We start from the raw sequence: 14,405 nt of genomic DNA, 5'->3' as shown, positions 1-14,405 counted from the left end.
CCTCGGCATGAGACGAGACGGCTTGACATGGGACGCTCCAGGCTGCAGCCATACCCGCCTCGGCAGAGGGAGCACTGCACCTCTGGTGGCTGAAATGGGTAATTGCATTGTTGAAAAAATGTGTGGAATAATTAATTATATCTGGCATGACCAGATATTTTATAAATATCTTAAATAACACAAAACAACTAAATGGTGGTAGGTAATACATCAGATTTCATATACTGCTTTAGTAAAAAAAATATTACCTGGCTGACGATGGGAGCAGCAGGACGCATAAAACGAAAGTTACTGTTGCACTAGTCTGGACATCTTGCCGTGCCAACCTTGCAATAAAGGTTTCCTAAATGCCATGTATATACATGTGATGTCAGCTTACTAATTGATTGCGGGTTTTGTGTAGATTTGGACTTTTATACGTTTATTCCACTTTGTTTAAACGGCGAAGTGGAGAGGCCTCGTTCACCTGTTTGGAGCTGGCTGGTGAATGTGACGCCTTGCTGGATACACCGTGACTCTGTTTGTGGATCTACTGATCGCTGTGAATTACTTTTTTTTCGTGTCATTGGATTACGGCAAAATACGGATCTTTTTTCTCAATGTGTCTTAACGTTTTATGGTGAGTTTGGAGAGGCATCTCAACAGACTGTAGGTCCAACACTGATTGTTCGCGGTTACATTTTAGTTGAATTTAAGTGTCGGAGCATTCCGCCACCGTCTGTCTATTGCGTTCCAAGACAGCCGTGCCGCGATTGGATTTCATAAGGGCGAATTGTTAAATTGTTACAATGTAATTTAAAATCTGCTTTAAAAATAAACATATTTGTTTTGGAATATAATGTTCAGCTTCGGCAGCTTTACCTATGTGCTAAAATATACGACTGAGGAAGCCTAGTGACGAGTCCATAGCAACCAGTGTTGGATTTGTTATTTTCCAGTGTCCTTTGTTGAATGGTCTCAATGTTTTATTGTTTTATTTCATATGAATACTAGTTTACTAGAGGAGTAACTTAGTATTTGAAGTAATGCAGTAATGCAGGAAGTGTGCATTTAGTTTCCATGCTTATTGTGTTTTCACAACTATGTTAGTGAGTAAATCTACTGAAATGGCCACCACACCATAACAGAGGAGTGGGATGTGTAAGATGAGAATGCAGAGGTTAACTCCTGTATATCATGGCTGTAAAAAATCAAATGACATCTGTACATCTTTGCTAAGCGCAAGCTAGCACAAAAGGGGAGGGTCATGCTTCTTTTTTGAATCATTTTGGAGGGTCATAGAAAAATTATTACTGGCGAGGGAAGGGTCAAGTCTTTTTAGCATAAAGATCCCAAAACTCCTCCGGTGGCCCCTTAAATAAATAACGAACAGTCCCTTAGAATCTGTAACCCATCTGACCATGTAAAGCAGCTGTTCACAAAATGTAACCCCATTTTGATGGATTTTAAACTGGGTGTTTTTTAACAGCAGTCATTATATAAAAGTGAATATTGTTACACTATTTTTATAGACTGACAAGCCAGACCCACATCAAGATGTTGGGTCTGAGAACTCACCATTGACAGGGCTCAATCTGAGGGGTGGGATAAACGGTTGTCTTTCAAATTCCCTCTGCACACAATAGGATAGCGCTTCAACCAGGCAGAGCAAGGAAGAAGGTAGCGAAGCTAGTTGATAGATTAAACTTTTGCCGTATCCGGTTGGCAAAACTCTGAACACATCTTCCTTTTTTAAGAATGATTTCAGTGCCTTTCTTTGTTCTTTTCTCAAAGAAAAGCTTAACTCCAAGTCTACCAGAAGACCGCTGTTCCCAGCAGCAGCAGCCATAAGCCCGACAACCGACTCTATACCTAATGTGATTGGCCTGACTAGAGTTTGGTTTTTCCAGCTCGCAAGTCAACAGAGAGTGCCTAGACCCCCCTGGGTGCAAATTAAATTTGCTGCCACTAGGGTGCGTCTAGATTTCTAGGCTAATATTTATATGTAAGTAGTGATTTTGGATTTTTTTTCATTGCTAGCAATGGTAGGTAAATCTGTGGGGTCAGTCAATCCACTACTTTGGTCCAGACTGAAATATCTCAGCAACTATTGGATGGATTGGCATGATATTGACAATATTTGTGGTTCCCAGAGGATGAATCCTAATGATTTTAGTGATCCCCTTACCTTTCCCATAGGGCCAACAACACATCTTTGGCGTTTAGTGAAATATCTTGACAGCTGTACTTTGTATTTTGAGCTAATTAGCAAATGTTAGCATGCTGTCATGCTAAACTAAGATGTTGAGTCCGGTAAAGATTATTCCTACTTGACATCAGCATGTTAGCACAGTCATTGTGAGCATAGTAGCATGGTCGCGTTAGCATTTAGCTCAAAGCTCAGCCTCACAGAGCCACTACTAGAATGGCTTTAGACTCTTATTTCAGTAGGTTTGGTCAAGTTTACAGTCATGCTACTCATACAAATGGAAACTTTGTAGAATTGGAGTGGGAGTAGCTGTATGGTTAATTAATTTATGCCTTACATTTATCTATATTAACTTCCTGAATTTTCTAGCAGGTGATGGTGTTCAGGTGTTACAGTAGCCTACAACTGACTAAGGTCGGATGGATGGAGTTGTGTTATTGTAGTTGGTGACTGTAAATATATGAAAGACCAGCCTCACACTAATTTGTAATCTATTTGTATGATTATTTTGCTGCTGAACACATATGTGGATATATTTTAAATCAAATCATAATTAGTCTGCAACTGTAATGTTATGCTCCTGGCGGACGTTTTTGTTCTTTTTGTAAGTTGTATAAGTAATTGCAATGATTTTCATTGCATAAATATAAATCATATAAAAATGATGCTGATCACCCCCTAGATAAAGAAAAGCATACCATTAATTTCAAAGTGAATGTCCTCCTCAATCAAGTAAAGCAACATCTTATAAAAGCATCAAGTAAGGGAAGCACCATACAGCAGTTTCATTCAACACAATGGAGCGTGCTGCTTGGTGACATTTCCTTCAAAGGGTCTTCGGGTTTATGCAGTGGTAATTGTCTCCTGCCCTCTATTACTGACAGAGCAAAGATTGTAACTGTTGTATGCATATTGATTTACATGGCTGGGGCCATTCTTTGCCATATCACAGTAACAAGTGAATACAATCACTCAAGGCGTTATAATGAATAATGCAAAGATAGACTTTACATCCTGCTGTTATCATATGTGTGCACACACAAACGCACACACACACAGCACACCCACTGGCTTTCTACATCCGTGAAATGGTGTTTCCTTCTCTTTGAAGGATTACCAAGAATGTCAATAAAATGCCAATCAGTGTCGCTTCAGTGGAAACTGTTGTTATTGATGTCTGTGTTTGAGGTTGTTGTCTTTATCTCTGTGTTGTGTAAGAAAACGTGTTGGGTGTGATTGTACTGAGCTAAAGCCCTAAAACTGCAAGCAAACTAACTTCCTTAGACATCTGTGAACCACACAGATCATTTTTAGTTCAAATGTGTGTGGTATTTTTGACACTGTGACAGATACTTTAACATATTTCAAAATATTTCACTTTCCGTCATTTGCATGTTCTCTGCTTTCATCCTCAGATCATATTTTTAGACGCGGCCGACAAGACTGATATCTTGTGTGTTGCAGATTGGGTGAAGAGGGCCTAATAACCTTATCAAGGAGGATGATGTGCTTTAAAAACATTATTCAAGGTTCAAGGCACAGGGTTAATTTCCATGCAGTGTTCAGTAAAGTGACGTGTTCCTCTCCCTTTGATAGGATTAATACAGATGGAAATTACATAACATAGCCTCAAAGTCGACCATGTGCCTGAGGTTGTAAGTGATCATGTTTGGTGTCAGGACTTGTTGATGCAGAGTGTTTTGATTGTATTGGTTAAGGCAGAGCCCTGCTGAAAGTCCATCTGGTCAGAACATTGCCCTGAATGTTCACAGAGCGCTCTCAAAACTGAAAAAGCAGGACACACTTACTGTAGGCGCTAAGCCAGTGGAGTGGTCTGCTGTGTCCTTCCTTTTGATGAAACTACCATGTCAATTAAATGCCATTCATTGAAGCAATAAGCCAATTGACCATGTGCATATGGCTGTTTCTGAGGTCAGTACTTTGATCCGAAGCTTTTTAAGTCGAGTTGCAAAGTTGAAAATGTTGTCTTTCTATAAATTTGCAATCCGAATGTGTATTCTGCCACCACTTCGGACGATTGGTTAAATCAGAGCACTTTTAGAAGTCCCTCTGGCATATTCTGAGCTTCGCCCTCTGAATATTCAGAGTGCACTCTGGGCTGCGGCCAAGAATGAGCTTCTGCAATGCCTTCCAATGTTTACACCACTAGTCAAATGGGAGCAATCTAACCTCCGAAGATTTCTAATAAGCTAGCTTTCATTTCATGCAGTAAAAATAACTCCTATTCCGACAGCCTTTTAATTCACATGCAAGCTAGATGGATCATTATTAGTGTAGACATATTGTGACAGCGACCAAAAATAATTTGACACTCAATGGATTTACACATCACCGTTTCACTGTTTATCAATTGAACTCATCCTGATCTGACCTCATTCAGGAGACACACATACACGTATAAAACCAGTGGAAGCCAATTTTTACTTTAGTTTCATGATTTAATTGATTTGTTTGTCTTGTGTTTTTGTGTTTGTTTCACAAATTCGTGTGTGTGTGTGTGTGTGTGTGTGTGTGTGTGTGTGTGTGTGTGTGGTGCATGCCTTGTCTTTTCCCCGTGAGGGGAAGGTCAGAGCAGGTAAGGACACATGGCGCCGTGGCACGTGGATGAGTTTGGAGGTTGTTGCCGAGGTAATTGGTCTGTTTGTTAGTTTATGTTTTCTGCTCTCCTAGAGAACACTATTGTAATTCTAGCACCACAGCAACAAATTACTAATTGCATACATAATGCCTGGATTGGAAGGGTCAGGCCAGGCGCCTCAGCTTTTTTCTCTGATGTTAACCTTCTCCATCACTATGGAAAATGAAGGAAAACAATCCAGGATTTTTTTTTTTTTTTCAGTATAAGCAAGGTGTCAGAGCCCAATTCTTATATTTTTACTTCCTGATGCCAATATCTAAATATTTGAGTCCATGCTTATTTAAAAAAAAAAAATACATTACATTACTGTTATTAATAGTGGTCATGCCTGTGACATTTCTATAATATTTATATTTGTACTGATTAAATTATACTCAACAATATGTCATCAACCCCCCAACATGCTGAGATGTGGGAACCCCTTGTTTTAACGGATTACTCATGTACCTGCCATAAGGTGTGCTGTGTAGGGGAGCAACTAGAACAGATCTTTGACCCAAACCAGCCATATGGCCCCAACATGGTTGCCAAAGTACAGGCCATATGGTCGAGAAATAGCTGCTGCTGTCGTTTGGTTTCTTGTGGAGTTTTCTTAGCGGCTCATGTTGAGTCTTTTATTTTTGTAAATGGAGTTGCCTCAGTTTCTACTTACTACTCCTAGGAGGAGATAGAAAGAAAAGAAAAAAAGAGGGTAGTGGGGTGAATTAACTGTAAAATACACACAGTGTGATATTATCAGCTGCTGTCATTTGCATGCCAAGCAGTCCCCACGATTTATATTAAGATTGAAGCTTAACATCGTCTAAATGAAATGGCCTAAAGCAGTGCAACAACTTGCATTGCTGGACATATGTTGGAAGTTTGTGTGAAAACTTCCACAGCGAGCCGGCCGGACAGACATAAGATGCCATCATTCATCATATTTCACTCACCCTGCAATGATTAATCAACTGATAAATAGGATTTGACATATCAATTTACCAATGGGCCTGTAGATATGAGGGGTATTAAATATGCTCTTCAGTAACCTAGAGATAAGACATAATCCAGGCAAATTGAATTTTACTGACTATCACTGACGTTTGGTTGCAAATATCCTCTCCAGCAGTGTAAGCAGTTGTGATTTTTAATTTTATGTTAAAAAAAAAAATGCAACACTACCATCAAGATGTTAGCAATGATGTTGGTGTACCCACTATCAACATGTCTTCATTTTGATGATGCCTCTTCAGGATCTTTGCAGCTCTGTCAGTGTCACAGTGTCAGTTCTGTAATCCTATTGATACACACTTGGAGATGAGGCTCAGAGGGGAAACATGGCATAGCAGGCTGTACTTCATACTCCACCCCTAGATTTACATCCAAATCACATTGGTCATGGCGTGTAAACTGAACACATTATATATTTTTTATATTTATTTTGTTTATTCCCATGAGCTTTACATACTATATCTTAACTGTGTTTGTAACTGTCATTAAGAGTGATTGGTAACATGAAAAGTTAGCTGCATGACTTAATCTTCTGGACGGCTCTGATATATTATCTATATACTATCGTATGTTGGATTAGCTCCTTTTGGTTTGACTTCCTCCGTGTCATTGAAAACACATCTGCAAGGCCCAGGGCTTTCTACTCTCTTCATCTGTGGCCAATAGTGTGTGTTTGTCTGCATGTGTTTATATGTAGGCGCTTATGTGTGTGAGCGGTCCTCTACTGCAGTGGATAGGTGCTGATTAGCCAAGCTGCCGGGGTCTTTTGTGCTTCTGAGACGGGAGTATAATTGTTCTTTGTTAAGTGCTCAGCAGCTCTTTGAAGTCTCTCATTCAATTTATGTCCTTACAGATTCTCTCGCCCTTCTGCTTTCCCTATGGTATATCCACCTGCACTTTTTTTTCTGGGTGTCAGACCCCTGTGTTGTAATTACATAGCAACCTATAGAGATTGCTATGTAACATGAAACACAATGGAGCAGATATGGATATAAATTAATGTAACTGAATCCTGATCTTTGTCCACAGAAATCAACGTGAAGCCTACAGACATTTTGTATGAGTCTTTTATTAAATCACAGCAATCTCACATTCAGATGATGTGAATAAAAAAAAAAACTGGAGCCTATGTTTGACCAGTATAAAAACAACCTTCTGGCTTTTAACACTGATGGCTATCCGTTTTTTTCAATAAGCGAGCATCATTGCATAGGCTATTTCTCTCTATCTTCTGCAGGGATGAGGATTGTCTTCGACAGCAAGTTTAGAGAGTATGCCGCCATTGTTTTTATTCAGTTGCTGTTATAATTAAATGAAACTGGTTTTACAGTTTTTACAACTTCTTACACACAATTTGAAAACTGTGTCTCCTTTTTTTCAAAATTCTACACAATTCCCAAAACTGCAAAACACAAAATGAAAAATTCCTCATATCTCCTTTAAAATATAAAAAACTGCATTCAAAATACTATAAACACCTATCAAAATGAAGCATTTGCATCAAACAGCATTTTTTTTCATAATAGTAAATCTTTGGATATACCATGTAAACACTGTTCTAAAATGTGTTCTAAATCAAAAGCTCTTTTGTCTTTCATAGGCTTACAGTATATCTACATTTCCATACAATGTTCTAGAGTGAAAGTAATCTGCTAAGAGGGGTTGAAGAGTACACTGTAAATATCAATGCAATGTTGAAACAGAAAATATTTTTTTGGCAAAACATTACTGTTGCAGTAGCATACGTGCACCAAAAGTATTATTTTTAGAATAAAGAACGTGTGTGTGTGTGTGTGTGTGTGTGTGTGTGTGTGTGTGTGTGTGTGTGTGTGTGTGTGTGTCTGTGTGTCTGTGTGTGTGTCTGTGTGTGTGTGTGTGTGTGTGTGTGTCTGTGTGGTGTGGGGGATCACACTAAGTGTGGCCCTGATCTCATCAGAGATGGCTCTCCTTCAGTGACGGACTGGCCATCTGGAATTTGGGCAAATGCCAGAAGGCCCCCCCCCCCCCCCCCCCATCGATCCCTATGGACCACTACTTATAATTTGTCTTTGGTTAAAGTTTTTCACGATCGCTATGACAATTTTTTCAATACTTTTAACAACTTTCCTAAACTTTTAACGCACCAACACACCTACAACACACAACTGGCAAAACAGTTAATTTCATGCTCAAAATCACACATTGTAAACTAAACTCCAACACTGATTTTCAAAATACAATAATTCGCTAACACAATACACTATGTCTACCAAAACAATGCAAACATGTCTCAAAATCAAATAATTCTTCCAAAACACTAACACATGTTCTCTTCCAACAGGAACATTTAGTCAATCATAGCACAATGTCATACGAAACACTAACATCCCATGGAATTACAGAAACTGCATTATTTAAAACAAAATGGTGGCCGGGTTTTATGTGTCAGGACAGACCTGACACATAAAACCCAGCCACCATTTTGTTTCTTTTGCTGCAGAAATTCAATACAAAAAATGAATGACCCATCTCAGAGTAGCTTTATAGAATGTATGGTTTATGAAAAAAAGGAGAAAAAATTGTCCTGGTACTCCTCTTCTTTTACTGTACTACCATATGATCATGCGATTGAAACAACCTCAACACCTGAGTGTGTTTCCTAGAAGGGAATCAGCTGGGATTGATCTATTTGCATAGCTTCAATCAGCTGTTTCTCAATAAATGCATGTATAAAATGCAGGGGATATATTTGTGTTTCAATTTACAATACGATCAGTTGTTCACTTTGACTTTAGCCTATAAGTTAGGTTAAGAACATGTTGTTATCTGTTCTGACATACAGAGTGAAAGCATTTGTAAATTTGTCAATAATAATCCATTGTTTTGGTCTTGGTGGAGCTTGTGTGTAAAAGAAGTTCAAGCATTTTAAATTTGTGTTAACTGTATGCATTTTGTGTCAAAGCAACAAGAAATGTGTTAATTGTATAGCCTACACAGACGGATGTTGCACTAACTGTGTTAAGAGTTTAGGAAAGTTGTTAAAAGTATTGAAAAAAGTGTCATAGCAATCGTAAAAAACTGTAATTTCGATAAGTTAATTTATGCATGCAGCCACAAATATTCAAGATTGTACTGCGGCGAGGTGCGTGGAAAGATTCACTCGGAAGGCAGAGTTCCTAATTTCCAAGCTAGGTTATTGACAAAAATAGGGCCGGTGTGTTGCAAATGCCAGGGTTGTTTTTTGATCCCAGTCCGTCACTGCTTTCCTTCCTTCACTTCTTTGCCCTCCTCCTCTTCTTCCAAGTCTTCCTCCTTAAACTTGTCCGCGTTGTCATCCCCTGCCTCTCCCTCCTCCTCATCTTGCTCTCTGTCTATTGTTGGCATCCATCGTTCAAAATAGGTAATCTGACCTTTGACTTATGCATATGCCTATGCTAAAGCAGTGATTGGTTAGTGATCAGTTTAGCAATTAGTGTTTGCACATGTGAGGAGTGGGTGTGTGACCTGGTGAATAAGTGTAGCATTTTGATTGGTTGTGTTTGGAAAAGGAAAGCAAGTCACTTCCTGTCTTAGGTAGAGAAGTGTGCGTAGTGTTTTGAAAAAAATGTTTTATGCAATTGAAAACTGAGTGAAAGGCTGAGAAATAGCTTATGGTTTTGGATATTTGGTGTGTAATTTTTGTACAGAGGTTTCAAAAATTGTGTGACATGTAAAAATTTTGTGTTAGCAGTCGTAAAAAACTGTAATAGTACTCTAGTGAATTACTTCCAACCAGCCGAGTTAATGCAGCCCATTTGAGTTATTCTAACGTATAATGTGGCATATAGACAGGCCAGGAGCGGAGAGAAGTGGGTGTGAGGGATAGACTCCTGTTGGTTCTCATTGCCAAATCTCCCCAAGGAGAGAGCTGTTTATGCGTGCATGAAAAGCATTGGCAAGCAAGCCGGCGTGTGTAGAGAGAGACAGAGAGAATGAGGGCAGCCTCTAAGAAGAAAACAATGGTTTAGATTTTTTTTTCTTTGCAGGGAGACAATGGATAATGGAGGGAAAAAGAGAACCGATCTGGGCAAACCTGTTGCTTGCTTCAGTTGCCAAGGGCTACCTGTTGCTAACAATGTGTGTGTGTGTGTGTGTGTGTGTGTGTGTGTGTGTGTGTGTGTGTGTGTGTGTGTGTGTGTGTGTGTGTGTGTGTGTGTGTGTGTGTGTGTGTGTTTATGTGTATGCGAGCAGATAAAGAATGCAGCGGCTAACGTGCTGAGGGAAACCTGGCTCATCTACAAACACACCAAGCTGATGAAGAAGATCGACCACTCCAGAGTCCGCAAACACCAGCGGAAGTTCCTCCAGGCTATACATCAGTGAGACCACACCTTACATCCACCCACACACACACACTCGAAAACAAACACATGTACACAAGAACACAACAGTGCTGCTGAGCTGCTGAAGCCTTTGAAATCAGCTGTACTTTCTATCCACCCACAAGTTGAATCAACGCTGATAATCAGATAAAGTGCATAAATCCCCGTACACACACACACACACACACACACACACACACACACAAAATGAATCATCATCTACTAAAGGGCAGGTTCACTCCAGACAAATACAGTTGTGGGACTGAATAATCACTGCATTGTACATACAGCAGAACTTAGTCGTGCATTGTAATTCTTTTCTTCCATGGTAGTTGTCCTGTTGAAAGTTGTTTACTCAGAGATTCTTGTATATCCTCTGTCTAGCATCACAATTAAGCGTCCCTTTAATGGCACTTACTCCTTTGATCTTGAACGGTGAATGAGAACATTTAAACGAGTGCCTTCAAAAGCCAGAATCAAGAGAGCTAAGATTTTTTTTAATTGGGACATGGAAAGGCTAATCTTAAAGCATGTGGACTGTGGATGTGAGGCTGACTGTGAACACAGTAACAGGGTGATTTGATGGGATACAAGTACAAAACAGTTCATCTGGAGGTGCAGCCTCATCAAATTATAATGGAGGAAGCCACAGGGTTTATGTTATGAAAACACATATTAGACATTTAGTTTAGACCAAATGTTCCCTTGTATTGTGTTTTGAGAGTTGACAGTCCTATTTTTAATTGGACTGAAGAAAAACAATTTGTTTTATTTTATCTAATTTCATTCCATTTAGTTTCCCCTTAGACCTTATTCCCCTTAAGGTTTCTTAATATTAAAACTACCCTGTTCTCTTACTCTAGAGCTGAAGGTCTCAGTCTTATCTCAATATTAAATGTATGTATACTTTCAGCTGGATTGAAAAATTACAGGGTTTCAAAGCACACTATGTTTGTTCATTCAAATTCAACAGCACACTGCAGGTGTAAATGAAGCTGAATCAGGCAAGGTGACCGCTCTACAGTGTTATTGTCTGGACCCGGAGGGATTAGCTCTCTGGACTGCCCACTGTGTATTTACTTGGTTTCAACTTTGTGTGTGTATTTAATGTGCGTGTATCTGTTTGCAGATTACGTAGTGTGAAAATGGAGCAGAGGAAACTCAGTGATCAGGCCAACACACTAGTGGACCTCTCAAAGGTGAGTCACACACAGACACGGTTGACACACACACATCTGAGCTCTTCATTTATGTAGGACATCCACTTCACAGACACATAACCATCGCTCAGGTCAGTAACTCATACCTAAAATGCCTTAGCCCCCTAAGATATACTACAACATTCCTCCGTTTCAATGATGACCTGCCCATTTTCGTGGTTTTGTGTCTCCTAGCAACCGGAACAAGTGTAAAAACGGGGATGACTGAGAGAGCGAGCGAGGAGGAAATGAGAGGAGGGAGTGCTCATGCTTTTCTGTTACTGTGTGGGTGTCTGGGTGAGAATGTGAGCACACGTGTGTGTGTGTGTGTGTGTGTGTGTGTGTGTGTGTGTGTGTGTGTGTGCAGAAACACGTGTGTGCGTGTGTGTTTTCAGCGTGTGACTGTGATTGTCAGAGGAGAGGGAGTGAGTAAAGAGGGAGAAACTTTTGAGTGTGTGTGTGTGTGTGTGTGTGTGTGTGTCTTTCCAAGGAGCAATGCCTTTAGCACCAAATATTGTGCAATTATGCCATCTCAATGACTTCATATTAATTGGCCACTTGTGCGTTTACCGTGGTTACAGAGGCCAGGATGTACAAGGCAGGGACACGCTGCCGCCTTCCTTTCATTCTCTCTCTCTCCTCTCTCTTATTCTCCCTTTTCTTCACAACGCCCATATAGATACTTCCCTCCAGCCTCTTCTTTATTCCAGCTTCTACTCCTTCTTTGGACACTTTCTTACTCACTCCTTCCCAGCCTCAGGCCTGCCCTTTTCCACTTTTGCTTCACTCTCTAACCCCTTTTACTTATTCAGTCCAAATTAATTTTCTTTAAACAAGCTTTAATAAAGCAACACTCATAACGTATTTGCAATCGGTGTCCCTTCTTCAAAGCACTCTGTGTGCACTGAGTCATCTCTCCTCTCCTCTCCTCTCCTCTCCTCTCCTCTCCTCTCCTCTCCTCTCCTCTCCTCGCCTCTCCTCTCACAGATGCAGAGCGTCATGTATGAGCTCATGTCGGAGCTCAACGACCGCAGCGAGGACTTGGAACGCCAGATGCTGTCCCTGGAGCAGCGGGTGGAGCAGCTCACCGCCGGCTTCAACACCCTGCCTGCCCACCTCTCGGCCACCCTCAGCGCCCAGCACGCCGCCCTGGTCCACTTGCTCCGAGAGAGGGATGGGAGGGATGGGTGGGATGGGAGAGGAGGTGCTGTGGTCCCACTGTCCCCTGCTGCGTCTTTAACCGCTGCTGCAGCTTCAGTTTCTCCAGTCCAGGTCTTATCTCCAGCATCACCCCCATCCCAGGTCCCTACTTTGGCCTTAGAATCCCCTCTGTCACCCCCACCTCTGAGCCCAGAGGGGAGCCTGGAAGCTAGTCCCATCCCAAACACCTGCACTTCTAGCTGCTGAAGACAGCTCCGAGGACCAGGACAAAACAAATATGGAAAGAAATCAGGGAGAGAGGAGGAGGGGGTTGTGCTAGTCCTCTCACTTCAGACTAAAGGAGAGGAACAAGGAGGGAGGAGGAGAGAAATGTGAGGCGATCCTCGAAAACTAATGCTCCACGAGGGAGGGATGAAGACGGAACTATGAGGATAAATAATAGGATTAAGATGGAGGGCCAGTATGAACGATGAGACATGTTAGGGACTTTGGGGCGTTTTCCTTGACGAGGGAAGGAGAAGAAAAATTTAGATCAAATGGAGACTCTGAAAGGTGTGAGGGGGAGGAAGAATGTCAAGAAAGTGAGAAATGGAGGTAGAGAGGATGAGGAGGGGGAAGGAGAGGGGAGGAGAAATAACGAGGAATAATTACATGAACTCAGAGCTCCTAATGGAATCCACTCCGATTACTGAAAAGGGCCTTTTATTCTCTCTCTTTCTCTCTCCCAATTTCTCTCCAAATTTCTCTCCCTTCATCAGGAATTAATGACCATGACTTTTTATCCTTCTGATGTATTTTCTATCTGAATGCTACCTGTGTGTTAACGAGCATCCCTTTAACAGAGAGTCGATCAATACGACCATGATATATATTTAAAAAAAAAAAAAAAAACTAGTGCATGAACTGCACACACACACACACACACACACACACACACATAACTTATATCAACACATCATTCACGCAATACAAGTTAATACAGCACAAAAATAAATACATAAATACAAATTTTTTCACAATGCAGGCCCTACTTACACTCACACAAATAAATTGTGTGCAGTAGCCCACAAGATAATACTAAAGCCTATAGCCAAGCACTCAATGCACTGTCAATCTCCACAGAGCACTGCCAAGCAATGTCGACACACTGTAAAAAATGTTCATCCAAACGACTTATCTTTTGTGGGTTTAAGCTGATGCAGTAGTTTAGACTTAAAATGCATAGTTGTGACATTTTAACTACTCAGTTGGGAGAAACGTTACCGCTCACTGAACTACACAAATTACAGATGAAGTTGAAATAAATTGGTATGACACTGAGGGACATATAAGTCATCACAACATGTTTGTGACGCGAAGGGAACACAACTACAACAGGACTTTATTACTGCATTTACTGAATTACAGATTCAGTTGAACTGATGTTTACGTGTACGTGTAGGTTTGCTGTACTGAAATGAGACTTTAAAGAGTTTGATTTTGTTTAATTTCTGTCAACGTTTCTTATAAAAACCTCAGAAAATTGACAATTTATAGTTGTATCAAGTGCATTAATCCTGGGATGGTTGTTAAAAAAAGATTGAACAGAAACATTTATTAAACTGCCATTTCAATCTGGTTGATTAATTTTGAAGAAACACTGACTCAAACAAGACAGAGCTTTGCACAAACGTAATGGTCCACATTTGGTGATTGTTTTGCAGACAGGTAACAACAGTCAAAATGTTCTCCATCAATAATAAATCATCTTCTCTTTGTTTTACTTGTCTGAAGTCAGGGGAGTCTGATTGACTGGGATGCTGTAGTATCTATTGTTTTGTTTTGTTTTGCATTCATTCTCTGAAAAATATTTATACTTAGAATATAAT

General features: G+C 40.4%; 1 protein-coding gene across 2 annotated transcripts in view; it reads left to right on the top strand.

Annotated features, from left to right (window-relative positions):
* The window catches only part of kcnn3 (potassium intermediate/small conductance calcium-activated channel, subfamily N, member 3), a 66,830-nt gene extending 52,680 nt beyond the window's left edge, over positions 1-14,150 (top strand). The window contains exons 8-10 of one of the 2 annotated variants that reach the window (XM_031299340.2): positions 10,047-10,174; positions 11,307-11,376; positions 12,364-14,150. In XM_031299340.2, the coding sequence (XP_031155200.1) occupies positions 10,047-10,174; positions 11,307-11,376; positions 12,364-12,783 (618 nt within the window). In that variant the 3' untranslated portion in view covers positions 12,784-14,150. The remainder of the gene's footprint in view (positions 1-10,046; positions 10,175-11,306; positions 11,377-12,363) is intronic. The other variant, XM_031299341.2, reaches the window with a different exon arrangement.
* The last annotated feature ends 255 nt before the right edge of the window (positions 14,151-14,405 follow it).

The sequence above is a fragment of the Sander lucioperca genome, chromosome 10, assembly GCF_008315115.2.
Source record: "Sander lucioperca isolate FBNREF2018 chromosome 10, SLUC_FBN_1.2, whole genome shotgun sequence".
In the NCBI taxonomy this organism is placed as follows: Eukaryota; Metazoa; Chordata; class Actinopteri; order Perciformes; family Percidae; genus Sander; species Sander lucioperca.
The sequence above is the reverse complement of the archived record's forward strand: the minus strand, read 5'-3'. Positions and strand labels throughout refer to the sequence as shown.